We start from the raw sequence: 22,183 nt of genomic DNA, 5'->3' as shown, positions 1-22,183 counted from the left end.
TCTCCCCAGAAAACGCCAAGGGGACTACTGGCACTGACGAGTACCTTCAAGTACCTTCTTATCTGATGACTCCTCTACATGTTCCCTTCTACTGCTGTGGCTCCTCTTGCCCTCTGGACTCACTCTGCTGCTGTGGATGGTTCCATATGGATACACTAAAGATACACGTACTTTCCCAAAATCACTTTATAAATCACTCTATTCGTTCCTCAGTGTTTAATCTCACTTATGTATTGTAGACTTGTATTTACAAACTGCTTCTGTCATCATAAAGACTGTCCTGTGCTCAGCCCAGGACTCATATTCACAGTGGGGTCATAACGAATTACAACCCTGTACAGTCAGCAACCCCTAAAGAATCTGCTTGACTGACAACCTCCAAGCTGACAGAACCCAAGATCTTTTGTCCAACAGACAAGCTCAGCAAATCCTGCATTGTTAGTGACCTCCACAATCCTTACTACACTGACTGCCCCTAATAAACCGACTCAGTCGATGATCCCCAGAGGACCTTTCCTCAAAAAACAAAGTAGAGTCAGCTGACAAGCACTGATACTTTACACCCCCTGCTGCACCAATGACCTTGGTCCATGATGCCCTCCTGAATCCCTGCTCAGTCAGGGTCCTGCCAAATACTCTGCTCTGCCAACAACCCCTTATAACTGTTTATCTGACAAAACCTGAGATCCCTGCTCCCCTGAGAACCCTGCTCCAAGAAACAGCCCAGTGAACAAGCCCAGAGAATACTGCTCTGTTGACGACCTGAGAACCCTGCTCAGATACCTTCTGTGTCAATTGTGCACAGCTGCACAAAGACCCATGTTCTGCACTATTGGATTGAGGTCAGTTTCAGAGTTTCTGCTCCTAGATAAGCATTAGCTTCTGTGTTCACTCTTGTGTATTAAACACCTTCTGTGCGAGTCTATATTCAATTCAATTCAATTTTATTTATATAGCTTTACAGAAATATATACAGTCTACAGACGATAGATCAGGATTCCTATTTTAATTTCCTCATATTTATATCTAGATGTTACACTACTTAGAACACTACTTAGAACATGGCACCTTTTGTTTGAACACACCCAAAAATTTTTTCCACGTGATCAAAAATATTGGAACACGACTGATAGAGGTTTCTTGTTAAATGGTCTACACTTACATAGCGCTTTTTAACCTTTGCGGTTCTACAAAGTGCTTTATACTGTTTCTCATTCACCCATTCACTCTCTCTCTCTCACACACAGACACACACACATCAATGACAGCAGAGCTGCCATGCAAGGCAGGGAGCAACTGGGGGGGTTCAATGTCTTGCCCAAGGACACTTCAGCATGTGGAGACATGTGGGCCAGAAATCAAACTGCCAACCCTGGGATTAGTGGACAACCCGCTCTACCACCTGAGCCACAGCCTCACCCAGGTGTGCCCTGTTAAATTAACTGTTTAAAGAATTAATAGCTCTGAACATCTTCTGTTGCTTTGAGTGCTAGGTTTTGCCTGTGAAGACTGCATTTGTTGTTAAAAAGGATAAACAACCATGAAGACCAGAGAGCTGTCTATGGGAGAAAAGAGGGTAAATGAATCAGAGGCATTGCACAAACATTGGGTATGGTCAATACAACAATTTGGAATGTCCTGAAAAAGAAAGAAACCTCTGGTGTACTAACAACCAGACACGGAACGGGTCGGCCAAGGAAAACAACAGCAGCCGACGACAGAAACATTGTGAGAGCTGTGAAGAAAAACCCAAAACAACAGTCTGTGACATTACCAACAACCTCCACAGGGCAGGGTTAAGGTCTCACAATCACAGAAATATAGAGGCCATACCACAAGATGCAGACCACTCATCAGCAGTAAGAATCAGAAAACCAGACTGGAATTCACAAAGAAATACAAAGATGATCCACAAAAGTTCTGGAACCAAGATGAACCTCTACCAAAGTGATGGAAAGTCCAAAGGATCTGTTCATGATCCGAAACATACAAGCTCATCAGCTGAGCATGGTGGAGGTTAGAGGTCAACAGATTGTTCGTTTTTGGCAATATAATCAGGAGGAACTTCATCGTGCCGCAAGACAACGATCCAAAACACACTTCCACCTCAACACAGGACTTCATCAGGGGGAAAAGTGGAAGGTTTTAGACTGGACAAGTCAATCACCAGACCTTCACCCAACTGATCAGCATCTCACCTCCTGAAGAGGAGACTGAAGGGAGAAACCCCCGAAACAAACAACTACTGAAAGAAGCTGCAGGAGAAACCTGGAGAAGCTTCACAGAAGAAACCAGCAGTTTGGTGTCGGTGAGTCGCAGGATTGATGCAGTTATTGCGAGTAAGTTAAGTGTTATTTACTTTAAGACTGATCTGTTCCTATACTTTTGCTCACCTAAAAATTGTGTGGTCTGATACAAAAGGTTTGGTGTTTTATGTTGTTTAAAACGTCTAGGTGTAAACACCAGGAAATAAAAGTTCTGAAGTTCTGATCTATCGTCTCATCTCCATTTTTTTTTTTATCTCAAACCCAGATGTATTCAGTGTACAGCACAAACAAAAGAACTGGCCTTTCGGAGGGGATTGAAATTCAGGATATAGATGTTAAATGTATGAATTTATCTCTAATGAGCAGCCAGAGGTGACGGTGGTGAGAAAAAACTCCCTGAGACGATATGAGGAAGAAACCTCGAGAGGAACCGGACTCAAAAGGGAACCCGTCCTCATCTGGGTGACACCGGATAGTGCGATTATAAATAAATACACCCCTTCTATAAATGTATAACTTTTCTCCATTGTACAGTCGAGTAGTGCTATTTGTGTTAAAAGGAACTTGAGTATGGACATCATTAGAGATTTAATTTTAAGTATATCATATTAAATTGAAGTTAACAACTGATGCCTGTGTGTGTGTGTGTGTGTGTGTGTGTGTGTGTGTGTGCTCACAGTTGAGCAGGCCGAGCTGCAGTAGTGATGCAAGAGCAGTGATGATCATGAACAATAGTAAACCCCCCCGACGTCCCATAATTCCCACTGCTGGACACAGCGCGAGGCCCGTTGCCACAGCGATTCCCGCCAACGTATAATAATCAGCATAGAAGTTATGGAACATGGTAACGCGCTCACTGTTCTGATCCATCATACTGCGTGCAAAACAGTGATGGATCCCATAACCAGTTAACCTGGAGAGAGAGAGAGACAGAGAGAGAGACAGCGTTAAATATATCCTGGGTGTGTAGGAAAAAATAGCATTTTGGGTATACAGGTGCATTATGGGTATACAGGTGCATTATGGGTATTCGGGTGCATTATGGGTATTAGGAGCTAAAGAGTTCCCTTCAGCTGTGAGTGTGTAGAAGACAGAGGGATATTTACGAGTTGACACACAGGACCACAATGTTCTTCCACAGGTTCCTTGTGCCCACCATCTTCACTATACATGTCTTCTTCGGTGGCTTCTCCAAAACCCTGTTGAGCTCTGAAACACACACACACACACACACACACAAAGAATCACAAAGTCTGCAGTAGTGTTATAAATATATTTTAGGAATTAGCATAATTGGCATAATTAATTTTTTTTATGTTGGTGAGCTAAGATCATGTACCAGATGCTTATGGACGGTTTTAGTCTATTCTTAGCATTAGCCTGTGTCCAGCTGAGATTGTATACCTGTGGTGAGTTTGTGTGTGTCCAGGTGTGGTTGTGTACCTGTGATCAGCTCGTGTGTGTCCACGTTTGTGTTGTTCTTCTTAGCGATGCGCTCAATAAGCCATTTGGAGCGGGTGTACTGCTGCGTCGCTAACAACCAGCGCAGAGACTCTGGAAATAACCTGATAACCACACACACACATTTATAACATTTCACACAAACAACACATGATAATACATGACAGTGAAAGACAGACAGATGGACAGAGACAGACAGACAGACACATAGGTGGTCTGACCATATGTATGACAGCATTAGCAACAGGGGGCAGATGATGACGGCTTGCAGGATCTTCCAGTCAGAGCACAAGGCAGCAAGCCCCGGCATTAACAACTGCCCTGCTAACACCACAAAGTTAGCAACCATGGTCATGGAGAAACGCCAGCCGGGCAGACACAGCTCAATTCCTGAAAACATACACACACAGTGGCATTAGTATTAGGAATTTAACTGACCCGGGGATCAGGAGTTCTGACCTGGTTCTCATTGTACCTACAGGATTCATCTGGCCACATAGCACGCAGAGTTCAGGTTCAGGGTGAACTTAGCGATGTGCACCTTGTGATTATGGGTGTGTGATTATAGCGAGTGTGGGATATTAGAGCGAGTGTGGGATTACAGCAAGTGTGGGATTACAGCGAGTGTGGGATATTAGAGCGAGTGTGGGATATTAGCGCAAGTGTGGGATAGTAGAGCGAGTGTGGGATTATAGTGTGAGTGTGGGATTATAGCGCAAGTGTGGGATTATAACACGAGTGTGGGATAACAGAGCGAGTGTGGGATAACAGATCGAGTGTGGGATAATAGAGCGAGTGTGGGATAGTAGAGCGAGTGTGGGATATTATATCGAGTGTGGTATATTTGAGCGAGTGTGGGATTATAGCGCGAGTGTGGGATGTTAGCGTGAGTGTGGGATTAGAGCGAGTGTAGGCTAATACAGCAAGTGTGGGATAATAGAGCGAGTGTGGGATATTATAGCGAATGTGGGATTAGAGCGAGTGTGGGATTAGTGCAAGTGTGGAATTAGCACGAGTGTGGGATATTAGCGCGAATGTGGGAGTGTGGGATATTATAGCGAGTGTGGGATTATAGCGAGTGTGGGATATTATAGCGAGTATGGGATTATAGCGAGTGTGGGATTATAGCGAGTGTGGGATATAAGAGCAAGTGTGGGATTATAGAGCGAGTGTGGGATTATAGCGAGTGTGGGATATTAGAGCGAGTGAGGGATATTAGAGCGAGTGTGGGATTAGAGCGAGTATGGGATTAGAGCGAGTGTGGGATATTAGCGCGAGTGTGGGATAGTAGAGTGAGTGTGGGATATTATGTCGAATGTGGTATATTTGAGCAAGTGTGGGATTAGAGCAAGTGTGGGATATTAGAGCGAGTGTGGGATTATAGCGAGTGTGGGATATTAGAGCGAGTGTGGGATTATAGAGCGAGTGTGGGATTATAGAGCTAGTGTGGGATTAGAGTGAGTGTGGAATATTATAGCGAGTGTGGGATTACAGCAAGTGTGGGATATTAGAGCAAGTGTGGGATTAGCGCAAGTGTGGAATTAGCACGAGTGTGGGATATTAGCGCGAATGTGGGAGTGTGGGATTATAGCGAGTGTGGGATATTATAGCGAGTGTGGGATTATAGCGAGTGTGGGATTATAGCGAGTGTGGGATATAAGAGCAAGTGTGGGATTATAGAGCAGGTGTGGGATTAGAGCGAGTGTGGGATATTAGAGCGAGTGTGGAATATTAGAGCGAGTGTGGGATTAGAGCGAGTATGGGATATTATGTCGAGTGTGGTATATTTGAGCGAGTGTGGGATTATAGCGTGAGTGTGGGATTATAGCCCAAGTTTGGGATTATAACGCGAGTGTGGGATAATAGAGCGAGTGTGGGATTAGAGCAAGTGTGGGATATTAGAGCGAGTGTGGGATTATAGCGCGAGTGTGGGATTATAGAGCGAGTGTGGGATTAGAGCGAGTGTGGGATATTAGAGCGAGTGTGGGATTATAGCGAGTGTGGGATTATAGCGAGTGTGGGATATTAGAGCGAGTGTGGGATTATAGTGAGTGTGGGATATTAGAGCGAGTGTGGGATTATAGCGAGTGTGGGATATTAGAGCGAGTGTGGGAGTGTGGGATATTAGAGTGAGTGTGGGATATTAGAGTGAGTGTGGGATTATAGCGAGTGTGGGATATTAGAGCGAGTGTGGGATTAGAGCGAGTGTGATATTAGCGCGAGTGTGGGATTAGAGCGAGTGTGGGATATTAGAGCGAGTGTGGGATATTAGCGCGAGTGTGGGATTAGAGTGAGTGTGGGATATTAGAGCGAATGTGGGATTAGAGCGAGTGTGGGATTAGAGCGAGTGTGGCATTAGCGCGAGTGTGGGATATTAGCGCGAGTGTGGGATATTAGCGTGAGTGTGGTATATTATAGCGAGTGTGGGATATTAGAGCGAGTATGGGATTATAGCGAGTGTGGGATATAAGAGCAAGTGTGGGATTATAGAGCGAGTGTGGGATATTAGAGCGAGTGTGGGATTAGAGCGAGTGTGGGATTAGAGCGAGTGTGGGATTAGAGCGAGTGTGGGATATTAGAGCGAGTGTGGGATTATAGTGAGTGTGGGATATTAGAGCGAGTGTGGGATTATAGAGTGAGTGTGGGATATTATATCGAGTGTGGTATATTAGAGCGAGTGTGGGATTAGAGTGAGTGTGGGATATTAGAGCGAGTGTGGGATTAGAGTGAGTGTGGGATATTAGAGCGAGTGTGGGATATTAGAGCGAGTGTGGGATAATAGAGCGAGTGTGGGATTAGCGCGAGTGTGGGATATTAGCGCGAGTGTGGGATATTAGCGCGAGTGTGGAAGTGTGGGATATTATAGCAAGTGTGGGATATTAGAGCGAGTGTGGGATTAGAGTGAGTGTGGGATATTAGAGCGAGTGTGGGAATAGAGCGAGTGTGGGATTAGAGCGAGTGTGGGATTAGAGCGAGTGTGATATTAGCGCGAGTGTGGGATTAGAGCGAGTGTGGGATATTAGAGCGAGTGTGGGATATTAGAGCGAGTGTGGGATTAGAGTGAGTGTGGGATATTAGAGCGAATGTGGGATTAGAGCGAGTGTGGGATATTAGCGCGAGTGTGGGATATTAGCGTGAGTGTGGGAGTGTGGTATATTATAGCGAGTGTGGGATATTAGAGCGAGTATGGGATTATAGCGAGTGTGGGATATAAGAGCAAGTGTGGGATTATAGAGCGAGTGTGGGATATTAGAGCGAGTGTGGGATTAGAGCGAGTGTGGGATTAGAGCGAGTGTGGGATTAGAGCGAGTGTGGGATATTAGAGCGAGTGTGGGATTATAGAGTGAGTGTGGGATATTATATCGAGTGTGGTATATTAGAGCGAGTGTGGGATTAGAGTGAGTGTGGGATATTAGAGCGAGTGTGGGATTAGAGTGAGTGTGGGATATTAGAGCAAGTGTGGGATATTAGAGCGAGTGTGGGATAATAGAGCGAGTGTGGGATTAGCGCGAGTGTGGGATATTAGCGCGAGTGTGGGATATTAGCGCGAGTGTGGAAGTGTGGGATATTATAGCAAGTGTGGGATATTAGAGCGAGTATGGGATTATAGCGAGTGTGGGATATAAGAGCAAGTGTGGGATTATAGCGAGTGTGGGATATAAGAGCAAGTGTGGGATTATAGAGCGAGTGTGGGATATTAGCGCGAGTGTGGGAGTGTGGGATATTATAGCGAGTGTGGGATATTAGAGCAAGTATGGGATTATAGCGAGTGTGGGATTATAGCGAGTGTGGGATATAAGAGCAAGTGTGGGATTATAGAGCGAGTGTGCGATTATAGAGCGAGTGTGCGATTATAGAGCGAGTGTGGGATTATAGAGCAAGTGTGGGATATTAGAGTGAATGTGGGATATTAGAGCGAGTGTGGGATTAGAGCGAGTGTGGGATATTAGAGCGAGTGTGGGATATTAGAGCGAGTGTAGGATTAGAGCGAGTGTGGGATATTACAGCGAGTGTGGGATTAGAGCGAGTGTGGGATTAGAGCGAGTGTGGGATATTAGAGCGAGTGTGGGATTATAGCGAGTGTGGGATATTAGAGCGAGTGTGGGATATTAGAGCGAGTGTGGGATTAGAGCGAGTGTGGGATATTACAGCGAGTGTGGGATATTAGAGTGAGTGTGGGATTAGAGCGAGTGTGGGATATTAGAGCGAGTGTGGGATATTAGAGCAAGTGTGGTATTATAGAACGAGTGTGGGATTATAGAGTGAGTGTGGGATTATAGCGAGTGTGGGATATTAGAGCGAGTGTGGGATATTAGAGCGAGTGTGGGATTAGAGCGAGTGTGGGATATTAGAGCGAGTGTGGGATATTAGAGCGAGTGTGGTATTATAGAACGAGTGTGGGATTATAGAGTGAGTGTGGGATTAGAGTGAATGTGGGATATTAGAGCGAGTGTGGGATTAGAGAGGGTGTGAGGACACTATTTTGGTCTTGAAGGGCAGCTAGCGAGTGTTTTTGAGCTGTTAGCTAGCTGTGTAAAGAGACTAAGTGTGTTAAAGGACAAGTATTTAGTTTTGGCAGTGTGTCCTCAATTTCTGCTGCTGTTTACACACACAACACACACTACTCACTTCACTTTTCCAAAACACACACACCCTTTTCCCTCTTTCCAGAACATGACCCACATTGTGCAGAAGCAGAACTGTCCACTATATACTCCACAGAAACACCATCATCAGTTTACTGTGGGCACGTCCCAAACCACACGCCCTAATGTCTGTGTAGGCCGCATGTGAAGTGTGTGAGTGGGTCGTGTCTCATTACTCACTCAGGACGTAGAGGGAGAGGGAGATCCCAGCGAGCCAGAAGCCCTCAAAGAAGCGGAGTGTGCTGAACATGGTGACGTTAATGGAGAAGGCCACAGACATACCAAACACGAGTGTGAAGAACACCGACACCACCAACACCGCGTGACGTCCAAACCTGCGGACAAGGAGTCACTCACAGTCAACTTTCAGGTCAGCGCTCACACACACTCACACACACTCTCACACACTCTCACACACTCTCACACACTCTCACTCGCACGCACACAGTCTCGCACACTTTCTCACACACACATCAAACACAAGAAAAACAATCACTAACTGAGGCTAATCGTTTAGCGTAATCATTTAAACTGATTGAGGGTGGAAAGGAGGCAGAATCATCCTGAACCTCATTCACCTCAGACGTGTTCGCAAATTACTACACAAAGTCCGTCTAAAATTACACCATAATTACACTTAGCATCAACTGCTAACTGCCAACAGCTCCACCATATGAGAATAGCCAACATTAGCTAGCTAGCATAACACTCAGTGAGAGATACTAAGATACTGTAGCTAGATGTTTATATTTGGCTAATCCAAAAACAACCCTTTGGTGTAACGCTAGTTAGATTTAATCCCTTATTTTATAGAGCCTTGGTGGGTGGAGTTCTGAAGAGAAATTTACAAAGAGGGTGTGGTCTTGTTATGTGGCAATGTCAGAAAGTTAGTCAAAAATTAGTAAGAACGGCTGTAGAGGTGCGGTAAATGTCTAGAAGGCCGCAGTTTTAACATTTCCCATAATCCCTCAGTGTGGTCACATGATCAGGCACTCACCAGTCAGCCAGCACTCCGAGAACCAGGTATCCGAATATGGAACCAACCAGCAGGGAGAATTTAGCAATGTGCACCTTCCACAAAGAATCGCACACCAGATTCCACTAACGGATACACACACAAACACACACACTCAATAAACACATCTTAAGCAGAATCATGAGTAATAATGAATCAAATAAAATCACTACATTTAAGGCAAAGTGTGATATGATAAGTATCTGAGTGTCATGCAGACACTGTGTGTGTGTGTGTGTGTGTGTGTATGACTGGTTCACCTGAAGCTGTGTGTGTCAGTGTTTATGCACTCATGTCTCACCTCCACACCTGTCTATCTGACTCTACATGCTGATCTCACACAGGAGCTGAATTAGTCAGAGTACAGGCTCGTGTGTGTGTGTGTGTGTGTGTATGTAGGTACGTATGAGTAAATACAGACTGAGCTGATAGTGTTATGGGTGCCCGTTGTCATGGTAACAGAAGTGTAATCGGACAGTCAGGGGAAAACAGTGTGTTGATAAACAGTGAGGTGTTTTGTTCCTCTTACACCACAATTCAGAATATTTATTTATTACACAGTGACAAGTTACTTCCTGTTTTCACTTACATTATAGCAGCTGTAATAATTACACCACTAATATATACATATAACTCTAAAATTATTGGCACCCCATAATTAATGATGTTACTGTCTTCAGCTCTTGAACTGAGCTCAGACTGTACTGTACACTTATCTGTGTGTGTGTGTGTGTGTGTGCGCGCATATAGTTGTTTCTTCTAACGCAGTAAAACCCGTGTTTTCATCAGAAATCTTTACGTAAGATTTAAATGTAAAAATACACAGTCGAAATGGAAAACGTAACATGGTGTATTAGCATTAGCGTTTGTGTTAGCATTAGCCTCATTAGACTGCAGCAGTGTTACTCAGATAGACTCACTATAAAGAGTAGAGCTTTATCACTCTAGCCATATACAAGTATACTGTGTGTGTGTGTGTGTGAGAGAGAGAGAGAGAGAGACAGGTGTGTAATTTATTGGACATCCTAATCTCAGGAACAGGTGATGAACTTTCCCCTGGAACAGCAGTGGTGGGAAAAACCACACACACACACACACACACACACACACACACACACACACACACAAGTTCTCAGTATCGATGTCACCTGGCAACCAGAGAGACAAATGTTTGTGTGTGCATAGAACCGGTTTGACCAGAATCTGTGTGCATGTGTGTGTGTGTGTGTGTGTGTGTGTGTGAGTGAGAGAGAAAGAGAGAGAGATAAATAAGCGGCTGCACACAGAAACAGGACAACTATGTACGTGTGACACACAGTCTGGATCACTGGATCATGTGATTGAATGATCATGTGACCTCAAATTGGAGGGCAAATACAATACACACACACGCACGATTTCCATACACGCTGACCACAGCACTTCCTGTTTCAGTGTTTGTGCCAGTATAAGTTACTCACCATAACGTAACACTTACTACATACATATAAAATAAGAATATTATTATTTACATTTCTTATTAATTATTATTATTTCCATTATTATTTATGGTAATGGTAGTGTGTGTGTGTGTGTGTACAATAAAGGCATGCCAGAACAAGTTAAAGGCGTTAATGCAATTATTTAATGGTTTCAGTGAAACAGAATATTCCTCGTTATTTTGTAGACTTCTAGATCATATGGAAAATTGTCAAAATGACAGAAGTGCAGTTTAATGTTGAATTTCTCAGAGAGATGTGAGGATACAGATGTGAAGATACAGATGTGAGGAAACTGATGTGAGGAAACAGATGTGTACTGACATATGCTATGTGCTCAGATAACAAGCAGAATTAAATCCCATCGTTTCCCAGAATTGTTCTTTCACCAGTGTCCTAACATGCTCTTATTTATTATATCATATTAATAAAACTGTAAAGTGTAGCAAAGGATCAGGAAAACCAAAAATCTGGCAAACACTGCATGTCTCCCTCACATGCTTACTGTATGAGATAAGTACAAACACACACACACACACACACACACACAGAGAAAAGTACAGCACAACTATTTTATACACTACTACATAGTGACAGAATCGTATAATATAATTAAAATAAATTGTGGCCATTTGGGAACGATCGTGATGCCGTACTTTCATTAATATTCATTATATACTCATCAATATTCATTATATACTCATCAATATCCATTATATACTCATCAATACTCATTATATACTCATCAATATTCATTATATACTCATCAATACTCATTATACTCATCAATATTCATTATATACTCATCAATACTCATTATACTCATCAATATTCATTATATATTCATTAATATTCATTATATACTCATCAATATTCACAAAAAATGAAAGAAAAGCCAGGTTTGTTAATAAATTAGAGCTGTCGTGTTAACATGTAACGTTACTATTTATTACCCTGACAGTTTATTTAAAACATTCTGTAGTAAGTGTGTATAAGGGTTTATGTGTAGTGTGTATAAGGGTTTATGTGTAGTGTGTATAAGGGTTTATGTGTAGTGTGTTAGTGTGTATAAGGGTTTATGTGTAGTGTGTATAAGGGTTTATGTGTAGTGTGTTAGTGTGTGTTAGTGTGTATAAGGGTTTATGTGTAGTGTGTTAGTGTGTGTTAGTGTGTATAAGGGTTTATGTGCAGTGTGTTAGTGTGTTAGTGTGTATAAGGGTTTATGTGTAGTGTGTATAAGGATTTATGTGCAGTGTGTTAGTGTGTATAAGGGTTTATGTGTAGTGTGTTAGTGTGTATAAGGGTTTATGTGCAGTGTGTTAGTGTGTTAGTGTGTATAAGGGTTTATGTGTAGTGTGTATAAGGATTTATGTGCAGTGTGTTAGTGTGTGTTAGTGTGTATAAGGGTTTATGTGTAGTGTGTTAGTGTGTGTTAGTGTGTATAAGGGTTTATGTGCAGTGTGTTAGTGTGTGTTAGTGTGTATAAGGGTTTATGTGCAGTGTGTTAGTGTGTGTTAGTGTGTATAAGGGTTTATGTGCAGTGTGTTAGTGTGTGTTAGTGTGTATAAGGGTTTATGTGTAGTGTGTTAGTGTGTATAAGGGTTTATGTGTAGTGTGTTAGTGTGTGTTAGTGTGTATAAGGGTTTATGTGTAGTGTGTTAGTGTGTATAAGGGTTTATGTGTAGTGTGTTAGTGTGTATAAGGGTTTATGTGCAGTGTGTTAGTGTGTATAAGGGTTTATGTGCAGTGTGTTAGTGTGTGTTAGTGTGTATAAGGGTTTATGTGTAGTGTGTTAGTGTGTATAAGGGTTTATGTGCAGTGTGTTAGTGTGTGTTAGTGTGTATAAGGGTTTATGTGCAGTGTGTTAGTGTGTGTTAGTGTGTATAAGGGTTTATGTGTAGTGTGTTAGTGTGTATAAGGGTTTATGTGCAGTGTGTTAGTGTGTATAAGGGTTTATGTGTAGTGTGTTAGTGTGTATAAGGGTTTATGTGCAGTGTGTTAGTGTGTGTTAGTGTGTATAAGGGTTTATGTGTAGTGTGTTAGTGTGTGTTAGTGTGTATAAGGGTTTATGTGTAGTGTGTTAGTGTGTATAAGGGTTTATGTGCAGTGTGTTAGTGTGTGTTAGTGTGTATAAGGGTTTATGTGCAGTGTGTTAGTGTGTGTTAGTGTGTATAAGGGTTTATGTGTAGTGTGTTAGTGTGTATAAGGGTTTATGTGCAGTGTGTTAGTGTGTGTTAGTGTGTATAAGGGTTTATGTGCAGTGTGTTAGTGTGTGTTAGTGTGTATAAGGGTTTATGTGTAGTGTGTTAGTGTGTGTTAGTGTGTATAAGGGTTTATGTGTAGTGTGTTAGTGTGTATAAGGGTTTATGTGCAGTGTGTTAGTGTGTGTTAGTGTGTATAAGGGTTTATGTGCAGTGTGTTAGTGTGTGTTAGTGTGTATAAGGGTTTATGTGCAGTGTGTTAGTGTGTGTTAGTGTGTATAAGGGTTTATGTGTAGTGTGTTAGTGTGTATAAGGGTTTATGTGCAGTGTGTTAGTGTGTATAAGGGTTTATGTGTAGTGTGTTAGTGTGTATAAGGGTTTATGTGCAGTGTGTTAGTGTGTGTTAGTGTGTATAAGGGTTTATGTGTAGTGTGTTAGTGTGTGTTAGTGTGTATAAGGGTTTATGTGTAGTGTATTAGTGTGTATAAGGGTTTATGTGTAGTGTGTTAGTGTGTGTTAGTGTGTATATGGGTTTATGTGTAGTGTGTTAGTGTGTATAAGGGTTTATGTGTAGTGTGTTAGTGTGTATAAGGGTTTATGTGCAGTGTGTTAGTGTGTGTTAGTGTGTATAAGGGTTTATGTGCAGTGTGTTAGTGTGTATAAGGGTTTATGTGCAGTGTGTTAGTGTGTATAAGGGTTTATGTGTAGTGTGTTAGTGTGTATAAGGGTTTATGTGCAGTGTGTTAGTGTGTGTTAGTGTGTATAAGGGTTTATGTGTAGTGTGTTAGTGTGTATAAGGGTTTATGTGCAGTGTGTTAGTGTGTGTTAGTGTGTATAAGGGTTTATGCGTAGTGTGTAGTGTGTTAGTGTGTATAAGGGTTTATGTGTAGTGTGTTAGTGTGTATAAGGGTTTATGTGCAGTGTGTTAGTGTGTGTTAGTGTGTATAAGGGTTTATGTGCAGTGTGTTAGTGTGTATAAGGGTTTATGTGCAGTGTGTTAGTGTGTATAAGGGTTTATGTGTAGTGTGTTAGTGTGTATAAGGGTTTATGTGTAGTGTGTTAGTGTGTGTTAGTGTGTATAAGGGTTTATGTGCAGTGTGTTAGTGTGTATAAGGGTTTATGTGTAGTGTGTTAGTGTGTATAAGGGTTTATGTGCAGTGTGTTAGTGTGTGTTAGTGTGTATAAGGGTTTATGTGCAGTGTGTTAGTGTGTATAAGGGTTTATGTGTAGTGTGTTAGTGTGTACAAGGGTTTATGTGCAGTGTGTTAGTGTGTGTTAGTGTGTATAAGGGTTTATGTGTAGTGTGTTAGTGTGTGTTAGTGTGTATAAGGGTTTATGTGTAGTGTGTTAGTGTGTATAAGGGTTTATGTGTAGTGTGTCAGTGTGTGTTAGTGTGTATAAGGGTTTATGTGTAGTGTATTAGTGTGTATAAGGGTTTATGTGTAGTGTGTTAGTGTGTGTTAGTGTGTATAAGGGTTTATGTGTAGTGTGTTAGTGTGTATAAGGGTTTATGTGTAGTGTGTCAGTGTGTGTTAGTGTGTATAAGGGTTTATGTGTAGTGTGTTAGTGTGTATAAGGGTTTATGTGCAGTGTGTTAGTGTGTATAAGGGTTTATGTGCAGTGTGTTAGTGTGTGTTAGTGTGTATAAGGGTTTATGTGTAGTGTGTTAGTGTGTATAAGGGTTTATGTGCAGTGTGTTAGTGTGTATAAGGGTTTATGTGTAGTGTGTTAGTGTGTATAAGGGTTTATGTGTAGTGTGTTAGTGTGTATAAGGGTTTATGTGTAGTGTGTTAGTGTGTGTTAGTGTGTATAAGGGTTTATGTGTAGTGTGTTAGTGTGTATAAGGGTTTATGTGTAGTGTGTCAGTGTGTGTTAGTGTGTATAAGGGTTTATGTGTAGTGTGTTAGTGTGTATAAGGGTTTATGTGTAGTGTGTTAGTGTGTGTTAGTGTGTATAAGGGTTTATGTGTAGTGTGTTAGTGTGTATAAGGGTTTATGTGCAGTGTGTTAGTGTGTGTTAGTGTGTATAAGGGTTTATGTGCAGTGTGTTAGTGTGTATAAGGGTTTGTGTGTAGTGTGTATAAGGGTTTATGTGTAGTGTGTTAGTGTGTGTTAGTGTGTATAAGGGTTTATGTGTAGTGTGTTAGTGTGTGTTAGTGTGTATAAGGGTTTATGTGCAGTGTGTTAGTGTGTATAAGGGTTTATGTGTAGTGTGTTAGTGTGTATAAGGGTTTATGTGCAGTGTGTTAGTGTGTGTTAGTGTGTATAAGGGTTTATGTGTAGTGTGTTAGTGTGTATAAGGGTTTATGTGCAGTGTGTTAGTGTGTGTTAGTGTGTATAAGGGTTTATGTGCAGTGTGTTAGTGTGTATAAGGGTTTATGTGCAGTGTGTTAGTGTGTGTTAATGTGTATAAGGGTTTATGTGTAGTGTGTTAGTGTGTATAAGGGTTTATGTGTAGTGTGTTAGTGTGTATAAGGGTTTATGTGCAGTGTGTTAGTGTGTATAAGGGTTTATGTGTAGTGTGTTAGTGTGTATAAGGGTTTATGTGTAGTGTGTTAGTGTGTATAAGGGTTTATGTGTAGTGTGTTAGTGTGTGTTAGTGTGTATAAGGGTTTATGTGTAGTGTGTTAGTGTGTATAAGGGTTTATGTGCAGTGTGTTAGTGTGTATAAGGGTTTATGTGCAGTGTGTTAGTGTGTGTTAGTGTGTATAAGGGTTTATGTGTAGTGTGTTAGTGTGTATAAGGGTTTATGTGCAGTGTGTTAGTGTGTCTAAGGGTTTACGTGTAGTGTGTTAGTGTGTATAAGGGTTTATGTGTAGTGTGTTAGTGTGTATAAGGGTTTATGTGTAGTGTGTTAGTGTGTGTTAGTGTGTATAAGGGTTTATGTGTAGTGTGTTAGTGTGTATAAGGGTTTATGTGTAGTGTGTCAGTGTGTGTTAGTGTGTATAAGGGTTTATGTGTAGTGTGTTAGTGTGTATAAGGGTTTATGTGTAGTGTGTTAGTGTGTGTTAGTGTGTATAAGGGTTTATGTGTAGTGTGTTAGTGTGTATAAGGGTTTATGTGCAGTGTGTTAGTGTGTGTTAGTGTGTATAAGGGTTTATGTGCAGTGTGTTAGTGTGTATAAGGGTTTGTGTGTAGTGTGTTAGTGTGTATAAGGGTTTATGTGTAGTGTGTTAGTGTGTGTTAGTGTGTATAAGGGTTTATGTGTAGTGTGTTAGTGTGTGTTAGTGTGTATAAGGGTTTATGTGTAGTGTGTTAGTGTGTATAAGGGTTTATGTGTAGTGTGTTAGTGTGTATAAGGGTTTATGTGTAGTGTGTTAGTGTGTATAAGGGTTTATGTGCAGTGTGTTAGTGTGTATAAGGGTTTATGTGTAGTGTGTTAGTGTGTATAAGGGTTTATGTGTAGTGTGTTAGTGTGTATAAGGGCTTATGTGCAGTGTGTTAGTGTGTGTTAGTGTGTATAAGGGTTTATGTGTAGTGTGTTAGTGTGTATAAGGGTTTATGTGCAGTGTGTTAGTGTGTGTTAGTGTGTATAAGGGTTTATGTGTAGTGTGTATAAGGGTTTATGTGTAGTGTGTTAGTGTGTGTTAGTGTGTATAAGGGTTTATGTGTAGTGTGTTAGTGTGTATAAGGGTTTATGTGTAGTGTGTTAGTGTGTATAAGGGTTTATGTGCAGTGTGTTAGTGTGTGTTAGTGTGTATAAGGGTTTATGTGCAGTGTGTTAGTGTGTATAAGGGTTTATGTGTAGTGTGTTAGTGTGTATAAGGGTTTATGTGCAGTGTGTTAGTGTGTGTTAGTGTGTATAAAGGTTTATGTGTAGTGTGTATAAGGGTGTGTGTGTTTGGTGGGTGTGGGTGGGTGTGAGTGGGTGTGAGTGCACCAGTGCGTGACTACAGAATTACAGAATGAGTGTAAATGTGCATCAGTTTAATAAATTAATAGAGGCAGTGTGTTTGCTGTTCACTCATCAGTGTGTGTCATCATCAGCACAGGACAGGCAGCTGGGTAAACTGTGTGTGTGTGTGTGTGTACTGACTGAGTATCAGATTACAGTGGTTTGTGGATTTGATCAGAGGAGGCGCTTTATCACAGCTAATAGTTCCTCACAGACTGAGGAGGGAAATAAATAAGTGAGGGCGTGAATGAGTGAATTAGGGAGTGAGGGAGTGAATGAGGGAGTGAAGGAGTTAATTAGGGAGTGAATGAGGGAATGAAGGAGGGAGTGAAGGAGGGTGTGAAGGAGTTAATTAGGGAGTGAATGAGGGAGTTAATTAGGGAGTGAATGAGGGTGTGAAGGAGTGAATTAGGGAGTGAGAGAGTGAATGAGGGCAAGAAGGAGTGAATTAGGGAGTGAGAGTGAATGAGGGAGTGAATGAGGGTGTGAAGGAGTGAATTAGGGAGTGAGAGAGTGAATGAGGGCATGAAGGAGTGAATTAGGTAGAGAATGAGGGAGTGAGAGAGTGAATGAAGGCATGAAGGAGTGAATTAGGGAGTGAGAGAGTGAATAAGGGAGTGAAGGAGGACGTGAAGGAATGAATTAGGGAGTGAATGAGGGAGTGAGAGAGGGAATGAGGGCATGAATGAGGGCATGAAGGAGTGAATTAGGGAGTGAGAGAGTGAAAGGAGTGAATTAGGAAGTGAGAGAGTGAATGAGGGCGTGAATGAGGGTGTGAAGGAGTGAATTAGGGAGTGAGAGAGTGAATGAGGGAGTGATTGAGGGCGTGAATGAGGGCGTGACAGAGTGAATTAGAGAATGAATGAGGAAGTGAATGAGGGCATGAAGGAGTGAATTAGGGAGTGACGGAGTGAAAGGAGTGAATTAGGGAGTGAACGAGGGCATGAAGGAATGAATTAGGTAGTGAATGAGGGAGTGAGAGAGTGAATGAGGGCATAAATGAGGGCGTGAAGGAGTGAATTAGGGAGTGAGAGAGTGAAAGGAGTGAATTAGGGAGTGAATGAGGGCATGAAGGAGTGAATTAGGAAGTGAGAGAGTGAATGAGGGTGTGAGGGAGTGAATGAGGGCATGAATGACAGTGTGAAGGAGTGAATTAGGGAGTGAGAGAGTGAATGAGAGAGTGAATGAGGGCGTGAAGGAGTGAATTAGGGCGTGAATGAGGGAGTGAATTAGGGCGTGAAGGAGTGAATGAGGGAGTGAATGAGGGAATGAATGAGGGAATGAATGAGGGAGTGAATGAGTGAATGAGGGAGTGAATGAGGGAGTGAAGGAGTGAGTTAGGGTGTGAATGAGGGAGTGAATTAGGGCGTGAAGGAGTGAATGAGGGAGTGAATGAGGGAATGAATGAGGGAGTGAATGAGTGAATGAGGGAGTGAATGAGGGAGTGAATGAGGGAGTGAATGAGGGAGTGAATTAGGGCGTGAAGGAGTGAATGAGGGAGTGAATGAGTGAATGAGGGAGTGAATTAGGGCGTGAAGGAGTGAATGAGGGAGTGAATGAGTGAATGAGGGAGTGAATTAGGGTGTGAAGGAGTGAATGAGGGAGTGAATGAGGGAGTGAATGAGTGAATGAATGAGGGCGTGAATGAGTGAATGAGGGAGTGAATGAGGGAGTGAAGGAGGGCGTGAATGAGAGAGTGAATGAGGGAGTGATTGAGGGCGTGAAGGAGTGAATGAGGGAGTGAATGAGGGAGTGAATGAGTGAATGAGGGAGTGAATTAGGGAGTGAATGAGGGAGTGAAGGAGGGCGTGAATGAGAGCGTGAATGAGAGAGTGAATGAGAGAGTGATTGAGGGCGTGAAGGAGTGAATGAGGGAGTGAATGAGGGAGTGAATGAGGGAGTGAATGAGGGAGTGAATGAGAGAGTGAATGAGGGAGTGATTGAGGGCGTGAAGGAGTGAATGAGGGCGTGAATGAGGGCGTGAATGAGTGAATTAGGGAGTGAATGAGGGAGTGAAGTAACCAGATGAAGTGATCCAAGATGGCGGATGTGGGGTGTGGCAGCTGCTCTGTTACTCTACACGCTCGTGGTAAAGTTTGTAGCAGCAGTAGATATCAGTGCTCTTCACCAGTGTAATAATAATAAACAATAATAATAACAGATATTTGAATATAATCTACAACAATGTGAACACGTCCTTCTTGTGATCTTTCTGTTTCTCTGGATGATACGGAGTGTATTCTTTATTTGTTACCTTTTTAACTGCACGACAGTGTTCTTCTGTAAAACCAGAAGAACAGCGTGTAAACAACAACACCACAATAATGCTGTGATAATATCCATCTGCTAACGTTTGTCTGCAAGTATTCATCAGTGTCCTGCCCCAACTATTCTCACACCTCTATATACCTCCACCTCTATTCAGGTATGTAATTATCCAGAGGATACTCATGTTTTTAAACTAGACCTTTATACTGTGTTCTCCTCGATCTCCATGGAGGATCTGATGACTACCCAGCGGAGGTGTGCTGCTGATCTGCTGCGGTCACGGGGTTCGCTCCAGGCGGGCATTTGTGGCAAATCTTACTGAGGGGAGGGCAATCGTGGCCATCAGAGCCCCTGAGTACTGAGGATCTGGCGGCTGAGGGGCGGTGTCGATCGGCTGGCCTGGAGGTTCAGACTGACACTCGTCTACCAGTGGACTCGCAGACGGTAGAGCCCGAGAGTCGCTGGTGAGGACACTATTCATTGTAATGAGATTTTATGGTAAAATCCTAATGATCTAGCATGTATAGAGTTAAATATGATTTTATCACCTCAGATGTCCTTATAGTTATTTATCGTACACCTGCTTGGACAGAGGTCCAACATGAATAACAAACAGCACCAGTACCCAGAGTGACCCAACATTTAGTAATAAACCCGAAAGAATGATAAAGTCATATGATAACTGGGCTGTCAGACCATAATATTGTGCTCATATCACGTTCCACAGTCCAGTAGTAAGGCATTCTTCGGCATTCCAAAAAATAAGGAAAAACTTTTTTCCTAGATTTTGTAGCTATAAAAAATATATAAATTGGGAAAATTTATTGTTATCGAAACAGGTTTAGAAATAGCTAGTTAAACCTTTACAGAAAAGTTACAATTAGAAATATAACTATAACTATTAGAACTGTACTAATCTACAATTAGAGATTTTTCAATTAAGATGAAATGTAAGTACAAGAACAGTCCCTCCCCTGGGTGAATGATGATATTAAAAAACTAACGAAGGAACAGGATAGTGCCTTAAAATGAGCGAGAAGATCAAAGATGGCCCACGATAGAAATAAATAAGGTAGTAAGAGTATTAAGGAAAGCAAAGGCAGATTTTTTATTATAATTATTGAAAACCCTGCTATTAAGAGCAGTAACAAAGATGGAGGTTGGAAAAGTAGTCATGTCTCTCAAGTCTTCGAGGGCTAAGGATATCTATGGTATGGATAAACTTTCCTGAAAGGAATCAATTTCTCAATAGTTAACCCTCTAACACACATTATTAATATTTCATTAGGCCAAGGGAGATTCCTTAAGTTTTGGAATCCTGTGGTTGTGGCTCATATTTAAAGGAGGCGATGCTCGTTTAACTTGTAATTATAGGTCCATTAGTGTTTTACCCACAATATCAAAGGGTTCTGAAAAACTGGTTGCCAAATTATTAATCATCTTAACAATAGTTATTTCCAACTGCATTCGGTGCAATTCGGTTTTAGGGCAAATCACTGAACAGAGACTGCTACATGTTATTTTATTGGAAAGTTTAAGGCAGTAATGGATAAAGGTGGAGTGGTAGAGGCTGTTTTTCTTGATTTGCAGACAGCAAACGGTTAACCAATATAACTTTTTGCATAAATGACTTCATTTTAATTTTTCAGTAGTGCTTGTAAATTTAATTAAATCTTATCTTTCTTAGCGTAGTCAAAATTGATCATTATTAATCTAATTCATTATGTTCATCAACTGGTGTTCCACAGGGGTCCGTATTGGGCCCAATTCTCTCCAGCATGTACATTAATGATTTACCCACTGTACATCAACAATATAAGCTGAGAGATGTTATGGTAAAAGTCACATCCTGGCTCCGTCAGTGCTCTCTATAATGAAATGTGTCTAGAACAGTTTGTGTGTTCTTTTCTAAAGGATATAGTATAGTGTTGATATAGTGTAAAGCAGAATATGTTTATTTCAGGAGAGAGGTTACAAGTTGATTCAGAATGTAAATATCTACAGGTACATTTAGACTCCTATCTTAGTTTCAAAACCCACATAAAAAAACATTTACTAAAAGGTTAAGTGTAATTTGGTAAATCTGAGGTTATTAGAGATTCTTTATCGACTGAGGCTGCAGAGATTTTCATTCTATGATTCTTCATCACTTATTGTTTGACAAGCTGGTCTAATACGTAGAGTTCTAAAACCACTGGAATCACTACAACAAGCACTTAAAATTCTAGATAAAAAAAAACATTAAGTTTTCACCAGTGTCACATTTTAAATAAGTATAAACCTCATTAAATTTAAAAATGTTTTAGTTCATTAGATTACGTATGGTTTAGCTCCTCCTCCTCCTGACTTTATTAATTTTAAATCTATTAAACACAGAGTAATTAGAGCAGCTAGAGTGGACTGTATAATTCCACACAGGAAAACTTATTCTGGTCTTTTCCTTCAGAGCATCACATTAGAGAATGGACATCTTTAAACTAATTTAAGTATAATCTTGAGAAATGGTTTCTTCACAATCAACAATGTCAACACTGATGTTTCTCCTTTTATTATTATTATTATTATTATTATTAATTTTATTATTTATTTTTTTAACCCATATCTATACTTCATCTATACCCCCACCCCCCCCCCTCCACCACCACACACACACAAAGGATAGTGAAGTGCTCACTTCAGCATGCTGCCTAATCAGTGTTCTAATCCAATCCTCCATGAGTAATCCAATCAAGGGCACTTCAATGACAGTTTTAAAAACTCCTTCAGCTTAATCTCTCAGCTAAACACAAGAGCTACTCATGCTAATATTTATCAGAGAACAGATACTGAGCACAACACACACACACACACACACACACACACACACACCATAAAGAAAGAGAGGTCAAAGTTCAAACCAGTCACATCACTGCAGCTTGGGTATGTGCTGATAATCACTTGCATAACACACCAC

At 41.5% G+C, this 22,183-nt stretch overlaps 1 protein-coding gene across 5 annotated transcripts in view; it reads right to left on the bottom strand.

Moving 5' to 3' along the window:
* slc22a23 (solute carrier family 22 member 23) overlaps positions 1 to 22,183 on the bottom strand; it is a 39,144-nt gene that overhangs the window by 8,013 nt on the left and 8,948 nt on the right. For 2 of the 5 annotated variants that reach the window (XM_053630037.1, XM_053630038.1), the window contains exons 2-7: positions 9,372 to 9,475; positions 8,555 to 8,709; positions 3,950 to 4,118; positions 3,711 to 3,832; positions 3,374 to 3,476; positions 2,945 to 3,180 (exon numbers count right to left, since the gene is read on the bottom strand). In XM_053630037.1, the coding sequence (XP_053486012.1) occupies positions 2,945 to 3,180; positions 3,374 to 3,476; positions 3,711 to 3,832; positions 3,950 to 4,118; positions 8,555 to 8,709; positions 9,372 to 9,475 (889 nt within the window). Of the gene's footprint in view, positions 1 to 2,944; positions 3,181 to 3,373; positions 3,477 to 3,710; positions 3,833 to 3,949; positions 4,119 to 8,554; positions 8,710 to 9,371; positions 9,476 to 9,562; positions 9,624 to 9,649; positions 11,859 to 22,183 lie in introns of those variants that run through there. The other 3 variants (XR_008386392.1, XR_008386391.1, XR_008386393.1) reach the window with 3 other exon arrangements.

The sequence above is a fragment of the Ictalurus furcatus genome, chromosome 7, assembly GCF_023375685.1.
Source record: "Ictalurus furcatus strain D&B chromosome 7, Billie_1.0, whole genome shotgun sequence".
Classification (NCBI taxonomy): Eukaryota; Metazoa; Chordata; class Actinopteri; order Siluriformes; family Ictaluridae; genus Ictalurus; species Ictalurus furcatus.
This window is presented reverse-complemented; position numbering and strand designations above follow the sequence as displayed.